The sequence below is a fragment of the Osmerus mordax genome, chromosome 12 (assembly GCF_038355195.1).
Source record: "Osmerus mordax isolate fOsmMor3 chromosome 12, fOsmMor3.pri, whole genome shotgun sequence".
NCBI classification, from domain to species: domain Eukaryota; kingdom Metazoa; phylum Chordata; class Actinopteri; order Osmeriformes; family Osmeridae; genus Osmerus; species Osmerus mordax.
This window is the reverse complement of record NC_090061.1, coordinates 6,807,604-6,827,548: the sequence shown is the minus strand read 5'-3', so window position 1 is coordinate 6,827,548 and position 19,945 is coordinate 6,807,604. Positions and strand designations below refer to the sequence as shown.

The 19,945-nt window shown below is 47.2% G+C and overlaps 3 protein-coding genes across 5 annotated transcripts; 1 reads left to right on the top strand and 2 right to left on the bottom strand.

Annotated features, from left to right (window-relative positions):
- The first annotated feature begins 916 nt into the window (after positions 1–916).
- Positions 917–3,661, top strand: ubxn1 (UBX domain protein 1). The gene is made up of 10 exons (XM_067247417.1): positions 917–993; positions 1,388–1,450; positions 1,543–1,596; positions 1,701–1,822; positions 2,007–2,100; positions 2,305–2,496; positions 2,594–2,645; positions 2,744–2,863; positions 3,043–3,226; positions 3,454–3,661. Exons 1-10 carry the CDS (start codon positions 920–922, stop codon positions 3,492–3,494), a joined length of 996 nt encoding a protein of 331 aa, XP_067103518.1. The 5' UTR covers positions 917–919; the 3' UTR covers positions 3,495–3,661.
- Positions 3,662–4,169: 508 nt separating this feature from the next.
- Positions 4,170–9,904, bottom strand: si:ch211-114c17.1 (pre-mRNA-processing factor 39). Of its 2 annotated transcripts, none has more exons than XM_067247415.1 (14): positions 9,844–9,904; positions 9,104–9,348; positions 8,703–8,828; positions 8,491–8,624; positions 8,112–8,279; positions 7,799–7,988; positions 7,547–7,651; positions 7,148–7,390; positions 6,863–6,989; positions 6,481–6,752; positions 5,959–6,143; positions 5,759–5,830; positions 5,445–5,613; positions 4,170–5,305 (listed from the first exon to the last, which is right to left on the bottom strand). In XM_067247415.1, the coding sequence occupies exons 1-14, from the start codon at positions 9,899–9,901 to the stop codon at positions 5,234–5,236; spliced, it is 2,166 nt and encodes a 721-aa protein (XP_067103516.1). In that variant the 5' UTR covers positions 9,902–9,904; the 3' UTR covers positions 4,170–5,233. The 2 variants fall into 2 exon arrangements, with proteins under 2 accessions (XP_067103516.1, XP_067103517.1); XM_067247416.1 differs by having other exon boundaries at positions 8,491–8,609.
- A 149-nt stretch (positions 9,905–10,053) lies between these two features.
- ganabb (glucosidase II alpha subunit b) lies at positions 10,054–19,631 on the bottom strand. 2 transcript variants are annotated; one of them, XM_067247413.1, is made up of 24 exons: positions 19,613–19,631; positions 18,539–18,640; positions 18,329–18,437; positions 18,047–18,174; positions 17,611–17,790; positions 16,654–16,717; positions 16,415–16,496; positions 16,210–16,306; positions 15,859–16,039; positions 15,514–15,667; positions 15,119–15,354; positions 14,825–14,951; positions 14,619–14,698; positions 14,353–14,493; positions 14,066–14,162; positions 13,874–13,975; positions 13,482–13,725; positions 13,318–13,382; positions 13,102–13,178; positions 12,891–12,965; positions 12,650–12,763; positions 12,371–12,483; positions 12,090–12,190; positions 10,054–11,581 (listed from the first exon to the last, which is right to left on the bottom strand). In XM_067247413.1, exons 2-24 carry the CDS (start codon positions 18,637–18,639, stop codon positions 11,472–11,474), a joined length of 2,778 nt encoding a protein of 925 aa, XP_067103514.1. In that variant the 5' UTR covers position 18,640; positions 19,613–19,631; the 3' UTR covers positions 10,054–11,471. The 2 variants fall into 2 exon arrangements, with proteins under 2 accessions (XP_067103514.1, XP_067103515.1); XM_067247414.1 differs by having other exon boundaries at positions 15,514–15,652.
- Between the last annotated feature and the right edge of the window lie 314 nt (positions 19,632–19,945).

Genomic DNA, 19,945 nt, shown 5'->3' with positions numbered 1-19,945 from the left:
CACCAGCTTGTAAGTGACCTTGGCCCCCTGGTACCTCCTTCAACCTTACTCACCATTCATTCCAGTCTTACCTGTTCCATTTTCTTCTTGTTAATCAGAATAAGTCTAGATTGTGATATCCCCTCAATATTTAATTATATCTACCTGAAGTACTTTGTGACCAGGTGACGCAGTAGGTAACTGTAGAAACACTGCGATCCCCTTATTATAAAATAAATAGGCTAATGACAGACATACAGCCAATGAGTACGCAGTCTGCAGAAGAAAAAAAAACTAAACATCAACACATCACCTTACTTCTATCTATATTCCATTAAAGTTAGTTTTACTTTACAACCAGTAATTTTTTAATGAACGGATACTCACCCCTTGGAAGCTCAGTTCATTGACGCCATTCAGGCAACGTGCAGCAGAGATGTAAGGGAGAAAAGGAGAGTAGATAAAGAGAAAGAAAGAGATGTAATGTAAATGTAAATAGTGAGAGATAATTAAATGTTTGTGTGTAAGATTAGAAAGGTTAGAAATAAATGGATAGGAAGAGTATGAAGAGTGTGTTCAAGAGAGTTGGTTCTTAGCAAAGGGTTGATACAGACGGGAGTGAGCGCTTAAGAGGGACGGATAAATTAATCATTATACTTACAGTAAATATGTAACAAACCCAACCCATAACCCCAGATCCTGTTAATACGCCCACAGAAGTATATAGTCATACAACACTTTCACAAACACACACACAGAAATAGAGAGAGAGAGAGAGAGAGAGAGAGAGAGAGAGAGAGAGAGAGAGAGAGAGAGAGAGAGAGAGAGAGAGAGAGAGAGAGAGAGAGAGAGAGAGAGAGAGAGAGAGAGAGAGAGAGATGACTTGATCGTGTCAGTACACTAGATGGCAGCAATGACTGTGAATGGGAATGTTTTGGAAATGCGGTCTCTTGTCCAAATCGACTTTCCGTACTTGCATGTGGAAGGGAAGCGGTATCGACTGTTGACTTCGATGTGAGTAACTGGTTATCAAAGGATGCTATTTAATATTAAATAACAACGCATTAGAAGATTTAGGCAACATGATTTGCATGACACAATGATAATCCACACTACACATGATCAATCTGTTCAACATACAGTATTCTGTAGATAGCCAGAGGCTAGCCACCTGAAATTAGCCATGTATTAGCTAGCCAGCTAGCATGCTACAGTTAGCCGAGCCTGGCACAAACATGTAAACAAAATATGAGCTGTGTTTGTTAACTTTGCATCGCCAATTGCTTTATGTTTACTGAAACGTGTTCCGTTCTTATGGCCCTTGCTTCTTAGTAAATATGACATGTCATGAAACTGATTTAATTTCTCTGGGCAGCAATGTAAGTACTAACTTTCATTTCCTTTTCAGCAAAATGGCAGAACAAACGACGCTTGACAGCCTTTTGGAAATGGGATTCGATAGGAATAGAGCGTAAGTACCAGGCAAAGTAATCGAACAGATCATACTAACGTATTTATAACTTGGAATCAAATTTGAATTTGAGTATGTGTCTGTGCCTCCAGAGAAAAGGCGGTGGCACACACAGGCAACCAAGGGATTGAACGTGCTATGGACTGGTAAGTCTAACATACGAAAAGAGTCAGATCCTGTTGAATTTTTCAGAATGACCAGACTTTTCCCTTTCATTGTCTGGCATTGTCTGTCTCTGTGTATCCCACAGGCTGATGGAGCATGAGGGTGACCCAGACATTGACGAGCCATATGTACCTCCGGTGGGAAATGTTCTTGGAGCAACAGAAAGCCAGCCTAGCCCAGCCCAACCCTCAACTCAAACACCTGAAGGTAGGTGGTCCTAAGGGCAATATTGCATCCATATTCCTTGTATGTCACTCTCTCTGCACCACTAAATATATTTAATGACACATAGCCACCAAAAATATGGAGCTAAAAAGATTCTAATTTAGTTTCATACATCTTCATCATTTGTAACACATTTCTCATGTGTGAACCCTCTGGCCATTGACAGAGAGCGGAGAGACTGGAGACATGACTGACATGATCCAGGATGGGAGTACCAAACGGCCAATGACAGAAGAGGAGAAACGGGAGCAAGTAAAGAGGTCAGAGAGCTTCAGTGACCCCTCAAAGCTTTCTTATACTCACTTGGCTTTATTGAAATGATTGAAAATAGTGGTGGAGGTGTTGTAAGCACAGTGCTTCCCAGTAAATCAGAACCATCGGCAATAAGGGTTCTTTCAGAACTCAGTTTTCTCTACCATCTCCATTCACGTGTGTGTGTGTGGCCCTGCCTGGTTGCGTCTCAGGTTAGAGGAGCTGATGCGAGTGAAACAGGAAGAGCGGAGAGAGAGGGAGCGAGCGGAGGAGGTGGAGAGGGAGAAGCAGAGGAGGAAGCAGGGCCAGGAGCTGCTGCATATCAAACAGAAGCTGCAGGACGATGAGATGAAGAAGCTGGCAGAGCTGCGCAGGAGAGAGAAGATGGAGGACAAAATGGCCAAGTACGATCTATTCTAATATGTTCTACTCTATACCCGTTTCTAGTGTGCTGTGAACTCCATTGCTCATGGTCAATTCTGTTCTTGCCTCTCAATGCAGACAGAGGGTCAGAGATAAGATAGCACGTGACAGAGAGGAGAGAGCACAGAAGGTACTAATCTAATCTAGCACAATATTTGTCATGATTTCATCCATCTCTCCCAAAGTACTTAGTTCCCTTAACGTCTATTTTGTTCTCCTTCTCCTCAGTTCGGAGGTGGTTCCTCCAGCACAACAGTCTCCTCCCCCACAGCCGACCCCACCCCACCCTCACCCACCAGCCAGGGTCCGCCCCCTGCCAAGAAAGATTATGATGAGTGCCGGATACAGGTAAGAGCCATGTGTGTGGTGACACAGTGACAGTGGGGCCCATATGCGAGAGAGGTACCGTTTTCTGGGTAAGACGAGTGTAACCAATTAGAAAATAAAATGTTTCGAGTCAGAAGATGGACACAACTAACCATGAAGACAGACTTTGGGCACAAACACCTCATTCTGCGTCTCTGTAGGTGCGAATGCTGGATGGCTCAGCCATCACTGCCGTGTTCAAGGCCCAGGAGCCGCTGGCTGCCGTGCGCGTTTACATCCAGGTGAACGGCAACACGGCCGAGGGGCAGGACTTCACTTTGTTGTCGCCGTACCCCCGCCGCGTCTACACCGAGCTGGACATGGAGAAACCACTACGGGAGCTGGGTGAGAGAGAGCCACCACTGACAACAGGCCTGTACTAGGACATGTTACAGCAAAGCTTCAACTTTAACATGCAATAATCTAAACATGTACTAAATCTAAACATCTTTTTCCTTAAATCTGTTAAGTTCTTATTAGACATTCTCAAGTTTGGCCACTTGTAATCTTCTCCCACAGACCTATGGTCATGTTTTGATGATTTCTGCACCTTCTTTCTTGTCTTGGTTCAGGTTTGGTGCCTTCGGCTGTGCTGGTCGTTGCCAAGAAGTGAGAAGTAGCTAGCTAGGAGAGTAGGCGCTATGAGAGTCTACCTCTTCCACCACTCATCACAAATACAGAAGACACAGGACACTGTTCCAGCTAGCAGCTTTGCTATGTTAGCCAGCCAACTTTGGCTAAACAAGATAAAACTGTTGTCATTGACAGAATTTTTAAGAATTTTGGTGGCCTGAAGTGTCTTGTAGTCAATTACTATATAATTTTTTTATCACTACAATGTTTTGAGTTAGCTGGCCAATTGGTCAATGCAGTTTTCTGGAACAGTCCTGATATAAACAAATCGATCTTCCTCAAACCAACGTGTTGAACTCAATCTGACTCTTATGTAGCAACTCATAAGAATTCATTGATTATATAGTAAGACCTCGAGTTAACATGGGTTCCATACAGCAACACTCATCACGTGGAATATTGTTTTGTAAATTGAAGAATTTAGTGGTGTACTGATTATTGACACAATCACTATTTGCTTGAATAAAACTGACTTAGAGCGAAACTGTTTTTTTTTAAATAGGTCAAAACTATAATTACCATTAAACTCCAGTACACAAGATGCCGTCATGGTTTAGGTATGTCTGGTCTAATTAGGTTATTATGATCATTCTTCCACATGAACCACTTGTGTCATCTTTCCAACCCACCCCAACTCCAATTTAATGCCACCTCATTTGCTAACATTTTTATTGAACAATGTAAAAGTGGAGGCCCACACGTAAATTCAAATATGTAAAAAGATAATCGGCCACACTGGTGCTGTGACTGAATTCTACTGTGCATGCATTGGAGTAAAACAAAATGGAATGGCATTCATAAACGTGAGGAGTGATGCAATGGCAGCGGTCCTGTCGATAGCGAGTGTTTTTCTTAAAGAGCGCACAGACCACTACACTACTTCTATTAGTTTATGGCCAATCTATTGCATTAAGTACACTACACACACTATACAGCATGACATCCCCCTTACATGGACTTCCTGTGACTGGAGCACCAAGACAGACACACAGTCGGATACGTGTTCACATTCACAAAATGGCTGGACCAGCATCTTGTCTGCAGGACCTGAAGATTCAACTGAGCCGAGTCTGAGTGGAATGCCATCATTCATTCATTCATTCATAGGCTACATATACAGACAAAGCAGTTGCATGAGAGACTGAAGAGCTTGGACATCATAGACACACTATAAAACACCCTTATATACATTAGAAAAAGAATAGCTTAAGTACGGAATGATGCAAGGTTTCAGTAACTGCGCAAAGTAGACAGAAACAAGCTTAAAATCGAAAGAGCAAGAGGGGTGGTGGGGGGGAGCCTTTTGGATGTTAAGAGAATACAAAAATAGTTATTGTAAAAACAATGTACAGTCGCACAACTTCAGAGATCAGACTGAGACTGGCTCACGCTTCCTGTTCCTGACAAGCGAAGGGGTTTTCTGCAGAGATGGGATAGTCCAGTCATTCAGAGCTGTGTTCTGTGCTACAAACATCCATCCATCCATCCTTCCCTTCAACCCTTGAGGTTAAATCATTGTTCAACATATCTGGTTAGGTTAAGCCAGACTGTGGGCCATGGATATTTGAAATGGTGATTTCTGCAAGGGAGGGAGGGAAGGAGAGAGGAAGGCTGATTGTTGATGGGCTCAGGACTGGGCGGTGGAGACTCGATGCTGAAACGTCCTCAGGGGTCGACTTCCTGCTGTTCACTGGTGCGTTACAGTCTCTCTCTTTCTCTCTAGCTGGGAGGATAGTAGCCCTGATTGTAGTTCCATGGGTTCTGGTAACCGTAACCTCCATATTGTGGTTGCTAAATAAAGAAAATGGATTAGCAGCTGTAGTAAGAGTTTTAGGAAGTATGTACAGTACTATGCAAGTAAGAAAAGTATAAAGATTATAGCAAATGCATTATGATACTACAAGACACAGGCTGTAATCCTTTCATGTACCTGGTACCAGCTGTTGTACGCCCCATAACCTCCCTGACCACTCATGTCCCCACCCATCATGGGGGGAGGGGGCGTGGTTATGGGAACGTGAGGCATGGTGGGAGGGGCCTGGGCAGGCTCTGCAGAGCCGTCGTCTGATTTGCTCATCTTCTCGGGTTCCTCGCCATCACTGTGGACCGCCAGTAAACCACCAGTTTGACTAATCAATCACATTCCTGACATGCCCATAGTGAACCAGGTAAATACAATTATTAGCCAATAATAATGAAATTTGTGTCATTTCCCCCTGGCCTCAGCCACCCTCCCCTCCTCACCCGTTCTCCGCTCCTCTCTTCTTGCCCAGCTCCTTCAGCAGCTTCTGGTGCTCCTCATAGATACTCAGCACACTGGAGCAAAGGAAAGAGCAACAAAAAATAAAACAAGTATCAGTGTGTGCATATGAACAGTACTGAATGGAGTCACATGACAAACCCCATTGTAGGTCATCCCCCACAGCTGAACAGAAGGGACTCACCTCTGCACAGAGTTCCCATAGTCCTCAGCGTACTGCAAGCCTCTCTGGGAGAAGAGGATCTTGGTCCGGGGCGAGAGGGGTGCGGCCAGTGCCCGTGTCACACACTCCTGCACCCCCTCAGGCGAGCCACGGGGGTCCCCTGACACCTCCAGCTCCAGCAGGTTCAGGTGCAGCTTACTGTTATCCTGGATGAGGGAAGATGGGATCAGCGGCAGCGTGAAGATGACAGATGGGAGGAATGGGAAATTAGTATTTGAATTGGAAGTTTACAGCCCCCTTGTCTATCCCTCCATCTCACCCAGCTCCCTTTCCTCCACTACCCCTGGCCTTTCCTGTAGTTCGTCCCCACCCCACGCTTAACCACAAACCTTTCCTTTCCTACTACTGCTTTTGAATGTTATAGTTTATCCATGTGTACTAAAGAAGTCTATGCTGCTTCCACAGTACAGCATCGGCAAGGCTTTTCGCTATTTTAGTGCCAAAAAAAAAAAGCCATCTGCAAGCTACTCCCCCTCCCCTCACCGGGCTGATCTCCAGAGCCTCCTGCAGGACTCCACGGGCCTTGCCCGGGTTCTTCAGCAGCTTGAGCAGGTAGCGGGCCAGCTTAATGGAGTAGAAAGCATGGAGGGACGGCGTTTCTTTGGACTGGGCCACTGCATCCCTTAGCAGTGCCTCCGATTCATCGGTGCGGCCGGCCCGCCTCTCCAGCCCCACCCTACGCAGGCGGACCACGGCCAGGCCGGGCATGGCGGCCTCCAGAGCCACCAGCACTCTCCTGGCCTCGTCCAGGTTTCCTGAGGAGGGAAACGGGAGGAAGGATGAAGAAAATATGAAGCCCTGGGGTTTCCCTGCCACTGCACGATGGAGGTGACTGTGTGTAGGGGTGTGTGAGGTTTGTACTCACCATGCCTCTCCTCAAATGTGGCCCACTGCAGGTGGATGGTGTGTTTGTGGGCCAGGTGGACCTCACATGCTCGTATGAACAAACTCCTGGCTTCCTCCAAACTCTGAGGCTCCAGGTACTTGACGTACTAAAAAAACACATGCATGCAGACACACATTAGAGCCAATGGAAAAACAAGCTACAAACTGACAAGTCACAGGTGTGGTTTAAGGCCATTAGAACAGCGACCCCTTATCAGACTTGATAGGTCACCGATTTCGGTACAACAACGGCAATCTCCCTCACCTTAGTCCAGAACTCTTCATAGAGGGCGCATGCGATGAGGCAGCGCTCGAAGAGGACGCGAATCCTTCGGTCGCCCCCGGCAACCACCCCGCTGTCCCTCAGGGCCTCCAGGAACTCGGGGTCCTCGGTCTCCGTCTCCCCCTGGCCCAGATCCACCTGGGTCAGCTCCCAGTCCAGGTAGGAGTGCCAGGCCCGCAGCTGGGCCCGGTCCAGAGGCTTGACGTGGAAATAGGGACGCTTGATCTGCAGGGTTAGTGAGGAGGATGAGGGGAGGTCAGGGTTGAGGCAAAAATATGATTTCTGTGTCTCAGCAACAAAGTGTTTTCGGGGAGGATTGTAAAAGGAAAGTCAGTGAGTGAGCACAGTAGTTAGGTGTGTGTGTCTCAGGGGTAACCTCACCGCATCTTCAAAGTTCCAGCGCTTCCTGACCTCCCCCTCCATCAGCTGGAAGACCTTCTCTCTGCGAGCCAAGGCCAGCTCTCGCATCTTCTGCATCATCTCCTCCTTATTGAACAACAACAACAACAACAAGCATGGTCACACCTCAGACAAACCAACCTACTGTCTAAACAAATCCTTTCTTCACTGCCTCGATGAGATGGATTTGCCTGAGGAGTGCCGACATGCCTGAGGAGTGCCAGGCTAACTTACGGAGTCTTTGCCGTCGAGGGACGCGGGCTCCTCCTCCCCCGGGGGCCTTTCTTCCTCCTCCTCTCCCCCCTCGGCCCGGGCGGCGGCCCTCTCGGCTTTCAGGGCCTGCCTGTACTCAACACACAGCTCCTCGTACTCCTCTGGTGACAGCACCTCCTTGGGCTCGTTGGTGTTCAGGTGGACCTTGAATCTGAAGGGCAGTGGCAGAGAACAGGGGAGAATTGGAAGGGAACCTAGATTCCAGTGATCAGCTAGCTATTATAACCTTATTGCTGTTTGACTGTATTCTGTGTGCACATCTGTGTGGTCTTACTTCTCGTAGTGGCTGCTGTAGAGCTGCGTAGGGGTCTTGAGCGCCCGGTCGTAGACCCCCGTGGCAGCCTTCATGTCCCCCTGCTCCTTCTCCCACTCCACATAGAGGTCCCACAGGCGATCGGAGTGGAAATCTAGCCCAGCGGCCACAAGCGCCTCCTCAAATGCACTGGTGGAAGACAGGGAGGAGACAGTCAGCCTTGCACACAGATGATCGGGCTGCAACAACTCGTGGGAGTGTGTACAGTGTGCATTATGTGTGTGCCAGATTTATGTATGTGCATGAGCCTGTACAAACCTTAGTGTGTGTCGAATTAGAAGTGTATGTGTTTGGATAAAGGCATCTGCTAAGTGAATACACCATCATTTGTGAAGTGTACCTGCGGATACGCTTGGGGGACTCTGGCTGGTTCATATCCAGGGTTCCCAGGAGCAGGTTGATGTAGTGGATCCACAGATCTACACTCAGAGGGATGGCCTGCAATCCCTGCACACACACCTGGAACACCAGAGACTACACGGTTTAGGGATCACATCACATATTCTGAGCGGGGTCGTTTCGTTTCGATCGACCAAGCCCCTCCTCCTTTACCTCCTCTGCTTTGGTGGTGTATCCAGCCCGGCGCTCCAGGTCAGCATACTTCTTCCAGTAACCATAGCATAGTGGATAGCGGGCCAGAAATGCTACAAGAGCTCGCCGAGAAGCAGTCATGTGACTCTGCAGACATAAGGGACGCAAGTTTTAGTCATTATTTGTATTCAGTTAATTACTCTAACCATTGAGATCATTTTGAGTACTGGTCATCTCTGTAGATGTGTCACAGTGGGGCTGTGGTCCTACTTGGACTGCATAAACATGGTTTACTAACAGCTTCTGTGACCGGTATTACCTTGTTTCTCACCTCATACTTGCTAAGTGACAATGCATATCATTAATCTTCAAATTACGTAATTATACACAATATCAAGCCAGATGCTGCACATTTCTACAACCTCTTGCTCGCAGTACTGCAACAGGTCGGTCCAGCTTGAGAAATCCTGTGGATTGTCGTGGGCCGCTTTCCACAGGCGGTCAAAGTCCACTGGCAACTCCCCTTCATCGTCCTCCTCGGCCGGGGGCATGGTGTATGCATTCGGATCTGGGGCTGCCGCCACCTCGGGTAGCTCACTGCCTGCGTTCTCCTCTGAATCAACAGCCATATCTGTTGCAGACTCGTAAGTCTCTGAGACCTCCGGAGCTGTCAAATGAGAAATTCGTTGATGAGCAAATGAGTTGAACTTATAGCTATCAGTAACGCACCGTTCAGCGGATTAGTTGTTCGTATACCACAAGCTACTTAGCCAACTGGCTAACTAGTAATAACATTTTTTGTTTTACTTGATCACACAACATATACAACCATCATAGTGGACGGTTAGCCGCTAGAAAACAGATTAAAAGCTAACAATAACCAAAGTATAAAGAAATGTTCAAGGGGGAGGCCACTAGCTACCATATTTTTCATTCATTGGAGCCAAAAAACGTGTCAACTCGGTCATGGCTAATGCGCGACTGGCTAGCTAGCTGTGTAGCTAGGATAGCTAACGGCGTTATCCGTCTGTGCATGTTTACGTTGCTCTGTTGGCTGATATGGTCACAATTAACTTATTTTCGGCAAACAACGAGGATTAATATATTTGCATCGTTCCGCCATAAGTATTATATTACAGTTTAATCGATTATTGTTGCCAACCTGAAGGATCCCCGAGTTCCCCGTTGTTGCTGAAGTCTTCCGAACCTTCTGCCGCCATGACTGAAAGTGTTAGTTTACGTCACTAAAATGCGACAAAGGTCCTCAGCTTCCTATTCCTAAAATGTCCTTTAATATCACTGACGGTTGTCCAACGTTTCGTATGCACTCGATACTATTGATATAACAAAGAACAGCAAACTGAAATTATGTTGGTAATGTACATTTATTTTAATCAAATTCCACTTTTAATCATACAAAAAAACAATACCCTTTAAGGTTTGGTCAAGTTTATTTCAATTGGTCTCAAGTCACTGCTATGTTTCCACTGCATTTTCACAACTCATCAGATTCTCCATAGTCACCGTTCAACAGGTTAACTGCTGCAATATTCTAACGTTCTCAACATTTAGGAACAAATATTTTAAATGAATCTATGGCAGAAGGTCATACACCCCCAAATCCTTTCCTTTGATCTCCACTCATCAGGTCCTTGCAGACATCTCTATATCTGACAATGAATAAAGAGCTCTGGTTTAGATTTGGACAAAAGAAAACCCTGAAAACCATAAACATAGGCCTGTACCAAAACCCCTAAATCTAAAATCCCCATCGCCTAAACCTGGTAAACAGTCATGTCTCTCCTCAAGTGCATTATAAAAAAGAAGAATCAAGTTAACAAAACTGTTAGACAAATCTGAACCAAAAGTTGAAAAAAGTTACATTAGATGAAGCTTTCGCAATATCAGTGGTTCATTCCCCTGATCAGTTCCCATAGTAACCTTTTATACAACTTTTCAGTAGTTGTTCACCATATTTGCCTGTCTTTTACAACCCACACATTCAATAGCACAGAAATAATGATGCTTACAACTTTCTTCAAATTTTGGAGAAAAAAAAACAAAGGAAAAGTAATCCTGATAAAAGGAATTAACTGGCCTTAAATTACAGCTGAGAGGACTGTTACACCCCATTGCAATACAAAAGAACACACAGAACATTAAGAAAGCATCCACATAATTGTCCACAGCATTGTTAAGCGATGCTCCCTAAAAATCTAACGAATGAAATGTGGCACGTGTTGAGGTGAGCAGAAAGATAGGTCCACTTGTTCTGTTGCAGTATAAGTACTTAAAAGGTGTGGATGGAATGAAAACAAGAATTAACTACATGTCATTAACACAATCAGGAAAAAAAGGTGGCAGACAAACCTTGTCTCATGAATGTGAACATGCGCCTTCATTTGAAAAGCAAATGATTAAATTGTCTTTGAAATCCAAGTCATACCAGCTGGCTAGTTTAGTAGCTGGATTTTTTTGTTGTTATCTGTGTTAGATCTCCAGCGCAGCTTCTACAAGATATCATAATTCAAGTCTTTCCTACAAAACTAAATGGACAAACAAAAATGTATCTAGTAACGCTTCAGTAAGTTGACAAAACTCTACAGTTTGAGTTAATGCAAAACAGACATGGACGAGACGGCCAGAGTGCGGGAGTTGTATGGTATTGTGTAACGTGTGTGCATTTCTTGGTTAGTCAGATGTGCCACATCTTTTCAGACATCTTCTATCAATCTCCTGAGTCCAGTTGTCATGCCTTGCCTGTCTTCTCTACCCTCTTCGTTTCCATGGTTACTGGAGCATCACAGTCCAGTCCTCTCCTGCGTTCATTCCCGGCTTGCGAAGGGATAACACCGACATGGAGGCATCAAAGTCAAACTCCAGCTGGCTCTCCTTGCCATCTGGAAAGAAAGAAGGGGATTAGCCATCAAGTAAGCATTCCTATAGTATAGTAGAACAGTATAACTTAACCCTTGTGTTATCTTCGGGTCATTCTGACCCATCAGTCGTTGTGACCCACCATCGTATTGCGACAACTTTACCGCATACAAAAACAAAGTGAAGCATTTTAACCGTTGGGCTGTCTCAGACCCTCCACATTGAGAAGGTTAAAATATATATATATATATAATATTTTTTTTTGTATTGGGTAAACACAACGATGTGAACCTTTGGGTCATGTGACCCGAAGGCAGCACAAGGGTTAAGAGTTGTATCAAATGGAGAGAGAAAACACAGTGTTTACAACCACCTAGGTCTCTCATATACATCACTCACTCTAAAGCATATCAAACTATATTTAAGCATGTTTCCTTGTTAAGTTGTATAAATGCCCACTTGGCAATCTCAAGTACTGGAAATGTATTTCTCTGGTGGACCGAGTGCTCAAGGTTTGGGACAGACACCCACCAGCAGTCTTCAGGATGACCTTGCTGGGCTTACTGGCCCCCAAGATGAGGATGCGCTCCACCCAGGAGGGAGTGGAGAACAGGGCGTCTGGTGCAAGGTTGCTGCAGGAGAAGACAAGGAAAATTAGGCCCTACATCGATACTGAAGATAATTCTGGAACCTCTACATGGTTTACATTGCTGATCAATTCTGAACGTGCTCACACTCTCAGGCGAGGGCAGAGAGAAAGAGCATAGAGAGGGAGAGAAAGAGGTAGCTGGAGACGGAAGAATTCTACACACCTGGAAGAGAGCTTGTTATTGGCGAATGAGAGTCTCCTGTGGATGAACTCCTTCTTCTTCTCAAAGTTGAAGGTGTGACCGTCGTCTATGTAGAGCTCCCCCTGGGCGGTCCTCTGTAACAGACAGCGTGTTCACACACCTCCTCCAAATACTCCCACTACTCCTACCATCCACTTTGTATGTCCTGAGTTTATGTCACTGGTGTGCACAGATGCGTGCGTGAGAAAGAACGAAGAGATGGAGAGAGAAGTCATGAAAGAATGTGTGTGTGTGTGTCACCTGGGGACTGAGGGCCACATATAGGGTGTAGGGGTCACTCTCCATGCAGCTGGAGGACCTGCGTACGCGGGCCTTCCTGGGAATGATGGAACCCCCACGCTGGAACACCGGGATCTGGGAACCGCAGATCCCCACGATTAGAAGTGTGACAGTGTGTACGTGTCAGCCAGCGGCGGTGTGTGTGTGTGTGTGTGTGTGTGTGTGTGTGTGTGTGCGCGCGCGTGTGGATGCCGTCTCTTACGGAGCTGATGGTGACGGGGATGTAGAGGTTTTGCTCTCCGTTGTGCTTCTGGAATGTGTGGACGTCGAACCAAACCTGAGGGGATAGGTCCGAGTCAGTTACATCGTACAACCTTCATATGATCTTCCTGGGTTTTTAGTCCCTGATGCTAGCATGGCTTTGACAGAGACACCCTTCTGTAAGAGGAAGAGGAGAGTTTTAGGTCCCCCACCTCTCCTTTTCCGGGCAGGTAGGCCGTCACTCCCCTTGACCCCTCGTCCGTAACGGGATGCACCAGAAGGTCCCGCCCTGAAGCAAAGGGAAGCATGGGTAGAATGAGACCCATGGCAATGGCTTCACCGCTATATCCCAATCAGTCAATCCGGCAGAGTTTGTCCGCATTACAAAACTGCATTCATCGATCTTGTCATGCTTGACTGGAACTCACCGAGCAGAAACTGGTCGTCCATGGAGAACGTAGCTGTGTCCTGAGGATAATCTATCCACAGAGCTCTGGAACAGAAGAGGGGTAGGTAGATCAGGGCGAGCGCAGGTATACACACACACACACACACACACACACACAAGTCCCTGTTCTGTTGCTGAACCGACCTCATGACGGGCTCCCCGCTGCGGTGGGCGTGGTAGAACAGCTGGTACCAGTAGGGCAGCAGGGCGTAGCGCTCACGCACCGCCTCCCGGATCAGCGCCGTGTTCTCAGGCCCGAACAGCCAGGGCTCCCGCCTGGGCGTGTCCAGGTGGGCGTGGGCACGGAAGAACGGCTGGTACGCCCCCGTCTGGTACCAGCGAACCAGCAGCTCCGAGCTGGGCGCCTTAAAGAACCCGCCCACGTCGGCTGGGGGAGGACGAACGAAGCAGGATGTTGATGGGAGTGCTGTGTTTTAACGTGTGAGTGTTTCCCAGCTCACCACGAGACACACAGATAGGTGGAGAAGTGGAGGGAAGGTAGGAGAGGGTAACGGGGTCATCACAGGTCATCTTACCTCCGCACAGTGACACTCCCACCAGGCCCAGGCTCAGACACATGGGGATGGACATCTTCAAGTGGTCCCACTCGGCTGCATTGTCACCAGTCCATACGGCACCTACACACACACACACACACACACACACCCACATGTTAGAGTCCGCCATGTGTTAACTCACGGCCTCCAGGCGTTTAGGGTGGGACTCACCGTAGCGCTGAGACCCTGCGAAAAAGGCTCTGGTCAGGACGAACGGCCGCTCCTCACCGCCCGAGCGCTGGATCAGACCCTCCACCGTGGCCATGTGCTGAGAGGGGAGGACAACGTCCGGTCACGACACGTCACCATTTCCAAGCATGCATCCTTTGACATCATGGTCTAACTATGGTCTACCTGCATAAGCTCTGGTGATGTCTTAACAACTCAGTCATCCATTAAAAGGTCCACGTCTAACGTGAACAGGTATGGTTTTAGGCAGGAAACGGACAGACACGCACCACATAGAGGCCGTAGAGGTTGTGGACGTCGCGGTGCTCCCAGGCTCCGTGCATGGCGTCCTTGTGCATGGTCACCTCCGGGCCGTTAAACACCGACGGCTCGTTCATGTCATTCCACGTGTATAGGTTCTCCATGGATCCCTGAGGAACCGGGAAAGGAGTGAGAAACTGAGACCTTCGAGGACTGAGAGCGAGGTTGAGGGAATATTAGTGTTAAAGAGGGGAGCAAGTGTGTAAATGAGGGCAGAGGAGGTACAGTCTCTGACCTCGTATTGATCATAGGCAAACATGCTGGCCCACCAGTTTCTCATCTCTGGGTTTGTGAAGTCTGGATAGCCAGAATTACCTGGAACGGGAGGAGAGAGAGAGAGATCGAACACCTCTGTCTTATGCTCTATGACAGTAATATGTATTCTGTCAAAAGCATGTTGTTTAGTGGTGTAACTAAGACTCAGATTGTGGGGTGACGTACCAGGCCAACACCAGCCTTCGTAGTCTGCGCCATCTTTGTTCTTGATGTAAAACCCCCGGGAGCGGATCTCGTTGTGGATCTTATAGTTGCTGTCCACCTTGATGTGGGGGTCCACGATGGCCACCATCTACAGGACGGGAGGGAGGTAGAAGACATGGGATTAATACATGTGTTGAACAGTGGAAACAGTAAAGCGTAGACACGTGATCACCAGGTCAGTGCTCGGCTGCTGGGTCAGTGTGTTTGCGATGTGAGTGTGTGCATGCGTGTGCATGCGTGCGTGCATGCGTGCACCTTGCGTTTCTTGTCCTGCAGACCCTGCAGCATCTCCTTGGGCTGGGGGAACTTGTGGGGGTCCCAGGTGAAGTAGCGCTTCCCGTCAGCGTGCTCGATGTCCAGCCAGATGAAGTCATAGGGGATGTCATGGTTGTCGAACCCTTGGTCCACAGCCCGCACGTCCTCCTGGTCGTTGTAGTTCCAGCGACACTGGTGGTAGGCCAGCCCCGAGAGGGGGGGGAAGGACTGAGTACCTGAGGCAGGACAGGGAAATGTGAGTGGAGGGTGTCCAATATTGACTGGGACTAATAATAATGCTCCATGTAAAACCTTTCCAGACTGGCCTGTCAAACTAGACACGGATTACAAAAAGATTGTAGTGATTGTGTGTGGCGAAGGGGGAGGAGTCTAACCTGTGAGCGAGGCGTACTGGGAGAAGACGTCGGAGGGGGTGGGGCCCAGCATAATGAAGACGTCGATGATGCCGCTCTCAGAGATCCAGCGCACGTCCGTCTGCGGCGTCTCGCTGGAACCCTGCACGTAGTCCAGCATCTGGCCAAACACGGTCTGTTTAAACACAACCCACAGACATCAGTGTGTGCGTGGGTCTGAGTGTGTGTATGAGTCTTGTTTGCCTGACATCGGTGTTTGTGGAAGTAAAGTGTGTGTACGGGCGCCACGTTAACAGTGACTTTAAGGAGCAAGAAAGTGTGAGGGCATTCATTATGTGACAAAATAAAGGGCTTTTTCGGTCTCACCTTGCCCGCTGTGTTGGAGCTGATGTCCACCCATGTCTCGGCAGCATTGAGCCAGAAGATGGCGGTGGTGCGCTGGGTATTGTGGGCCAGCATGACTGGGATGGCGCCGTACAGAGACATGGGGTTAAACAGCTCGTACTGGAACACGTCCAGGTTATACAGGCGGTACGGATCTCCTCCACTGTAACACACAGAACCATTCTGTTTTCACCAAAAACACAAATGGAAAAAAACAATGACTGTCCTCAAGCCAAATCTAAAAGCCTTAGGCTGGACAACGACACTGGTCAGTTAACAAGTGTTGCTCTCGGTGCAACTACAAGCACGAATCTCGACGTTTTCATCGCTTACTCTGTGGTCTTCAGCCTGAGGCTATCGGCATGTTCCGGAATGCCATACACATGCTCCACCCCCGGCAGAGAGAAGTCCAGACTGATGGAAGAGGGGCCTGTGGGGAGAGAGCAGGGCAGCCTATAGATATTGAACAGGACGTAAGTGTCTAGGCAGACACCCAAACGGAAATGAGAACAAAGGAAGTGTACGTGTATGTGAATACCATTAGGTTTGGCGTCTGTGTGAGATTTAAATGTCTCCTCCCACATCCCATCTTCCACTTTCTCCTCCTCTGCATTTGCTCCCTGGGATGGAAAGACGGAGCAAGCAATAGGGGGGGGGGCGGGCAACATTAAGGTGGGGGGGAAGAGGAAGAAAGGTGAACTGAAAGACTAAACGAAAGGAGAGAAAAAGCGAGGTGCAAGTAAGAACGGAGGGAGGCGTTTTCTCAAGTTTCCTTACGTCCTCTGCTGGCTGGTTGGCTGGGTCTCCTTCCTCTTTCTTCTCTGCCTCGGGGTCTGCCTGGCTGCTCACGGAAGAAGGAGAACAAGAGCGAGGGGAGGAAAGAAGGAAGGAGAAAGGGACAGTGAGAGGGGGGTTAGTCACACAGAAACCACTTTCAATTGTTAGCTGGTGCAATATCAGCCAAGTCTACTCATCTCAAATCAACTAGAGGGAGCACACACAGGAGACCTAACCATGTTGACGGCCTACGCTGCCTGTCTCTTTATGTAGGAGTGCTACTGTGAAAAACTAAGCTCTCTGGGATTTTGTTCTAATGACAAAAGGGGATTGAGAAGGGAGCAACTCCCTGGCCGGGAGCTATTTTAGGTAAAACACACCGAGAGCACTCCAGTCACAATCTGGCCCTGGCGGAGGCCGCTGCACAGACCAGACAGAAACGTACAACATGGTTTGAGTACACTGCTGCTAGGGGAGCCAAGCCACTACATATAAGACTGCTCTTATAGGGTCAGCAGAGGGGTGATGTGGAACAGCAGTGGACACAGACATGGGAGAAAAAGCTTGAAAGAGATTATTCTGGGCATTACATTCCCAAATCACTACTGTGACCCATAAGGACTACACTGTAATTCCCAATCTACAGTAATGATAGTAATCATAGCCTTATAGTGTTGTCAAGCACAAACACTGACAGTAACAAAACTGAAGGGATGAAGCCTACCTAGTGAATACCCACTTGATTTTATCCCACATGCTACCCAATGATTTAGTTATCTTATAGGAGAAACTTGAAGTTGAGGAAAAGAGCAGGAAGAGAGAACAAAAGAAAGAAAGACAAAATGAAATGGTGAAAACATGAGGACCATGCATCGTGTGAGCACAAGACTACACGGAGACATGGTACTAAGAAACGGACGTTTGGGGAGTGAGGATGAGAGAGCGTGGGTGTCTTACGTGTCTTTGCGGATCCTCAGGTGCTCGAAGGCAAGCAGACCACGCGAGTTGAGCGACATCAGCACCTCCCGCCCCTCCATGATGTCTAATCGGAACGGCTGGGCACTAACAATGACCCTCTGTGACTCTGTCCCCAGAGACAGAACCACACCATTCTCATCCTGAGACAGGAGAGACATTCTGACAGGAAGCAGGGGAGGAAGGAAGAGACACAGAATGATGAACCCAAAATGAACACATGCAAGGAGCACTCAAACACATGCATGACTATGAAACTATACGGAATCTGCAAGACATTTTTATCCAGGCCCTTTTTTGTATTTCACAAAGCCAAATTCCTGTCTCTTCTGTAGTTTTCCCCTGATCCCACAGCTGTTTTTATACTCATGTGGAGCTTTTCTTCCTCCAGCCCCCAGGGGGCAGTCTGGGGACTTACGGCTCAGTGGGAGGCTCCTGGATGAGCACGTCTGGGACCTCAAAGCGAGGCTTCAGGGGCTTCAGCTCATTAATCTTCACCCTTGTCATGTTGCCTTGGAGACGGTAGAGCTCCAGCAACAGCCGCACCTGTCGGGTGAAGAAAGGGACAGGATGGAAAGATGAGGGTGAAGAATGAGCTCCCTTCAGAGCACTATGAGAAAACATACAACATGCATAGTATCACTCCATTAAACCATGTGTGAGAGTGTATATTCAGTGTGTATGTGTGTGTGTAACATACCTTGTTGTTGTCATTGATAAGCTGAAGGGTGAGTCTGGTGTTGGTGAGCTCCATGGTCTCCAGCAAGGCCCTGTAGGGGGACTGTCCAGGCTTCAATGCTCGCTGACGCCTGGATACACACACATGCACATTAACTTTGGCCACATGACTGATGTGCTACGCAGTAAAAACAAACTCTTTCGCTAACCAAACCACGTCAAGAGGACTCACTTGCAGAAGGCACTTTGATCACAGGTCTTGAAATTCCCACGATCCACAGCCCGTGTCCCACTGAGGCAGACACACAGCCCCAGAACCAAGAGATAACCCATCCTGAGACAAGAAACAGAAGAGATTGAGGGGAAGATTATTAAAGCTCTTTGAAGCCCTGTTACAAGTTACATTTACATTACGGTTATTAGCTAGATAGTAATACCACAAGCTGTAGTCGACGCTGTCCTGTCTAATGCTGAAGAGTCCTGTATAATGCATCAATGCACTTTGGCCTGAAAATTTTGTAAATGTGTCCGGAAATTAATAAGTGGACACAAATATCAATAGCTGATTGGCCGCTTCGTGTGTTTTGTTGTGGATGAGTGTCAAAGAGGAGGAACGAGAAACTCCCAGCTAGTTAACAAACATAAAACTATAGAGCTATTTTATGATTTCGACATAATTCTGTGAATGATCCTCTACGGAGATTATTAAAAACACTTGAACTTGAACCAACAAATGTAATGGTAGCAGGCTAAAATTGTCGTAGATAACCTTAGTCTTCACACAGAATGTACTACTGCAACAGGAAATTGTTATTAAGCATCGTGTGCTTTTCAACAATCCGGTTTTAACATCCTGTCAAATCCCGTTAGTATACTAGTTTAGGTTAGCTAAATTAGCTGGTAGAATAATGACCATTAACGTCAGCAACTATTTAAAACTAAGCTAACCAGTCATGACAACTCACCAAGCACAACTAATGTCAAATATACCTTCTAAATTCGTAGATATGAAGGCGGATGGTCAGATGACTAGCTAGCTAATTAGATTGTGATCATTTCATTTCCAAGAGCTAGCTACTAGCTAGCGTAGCGCGTTACGCGCTTGCGACAATAAGCCGCTTGTAATTCAATTGAAGGGGGTTGACTTTGTCAGTGGCAATTAACCTGAATAAAGAAAACTTGGAAGTCTACTTAGAACTGCAGCAAGCAAATAGACATATACATCTAGCGCCAAATTAACATGGCCGCACAGCATATATGATAGTGACAAATTACACGATAAAGCCGCGGAACTGCATTGTCTTACCTTTCTATGAAGGCGGCCATCTTGATTATGCTTCAACCTTGGTCCAGCCCTGTTTCATGTCGCACCATCAAAGATTCGCTTGAAAAACAAGATTCCGCAAAACCAAGTTGAAAACGTTTTTTATCATCGACGTAGAATACTCCTTAATATATTGTATATGTACATATTTTAATTTTGTGGGGGGGGAAATGCATGTGTAATTTAACAATCATGGAAAATGGAATTACGTTTCAATATTTCATCAGTTGTCTATGATTGGGCAAATATCTTGTTTCGTGTATATCTTTATCTTCTCTGGATCTGACACGTCAGCATGGGACGAACCGACAGGAA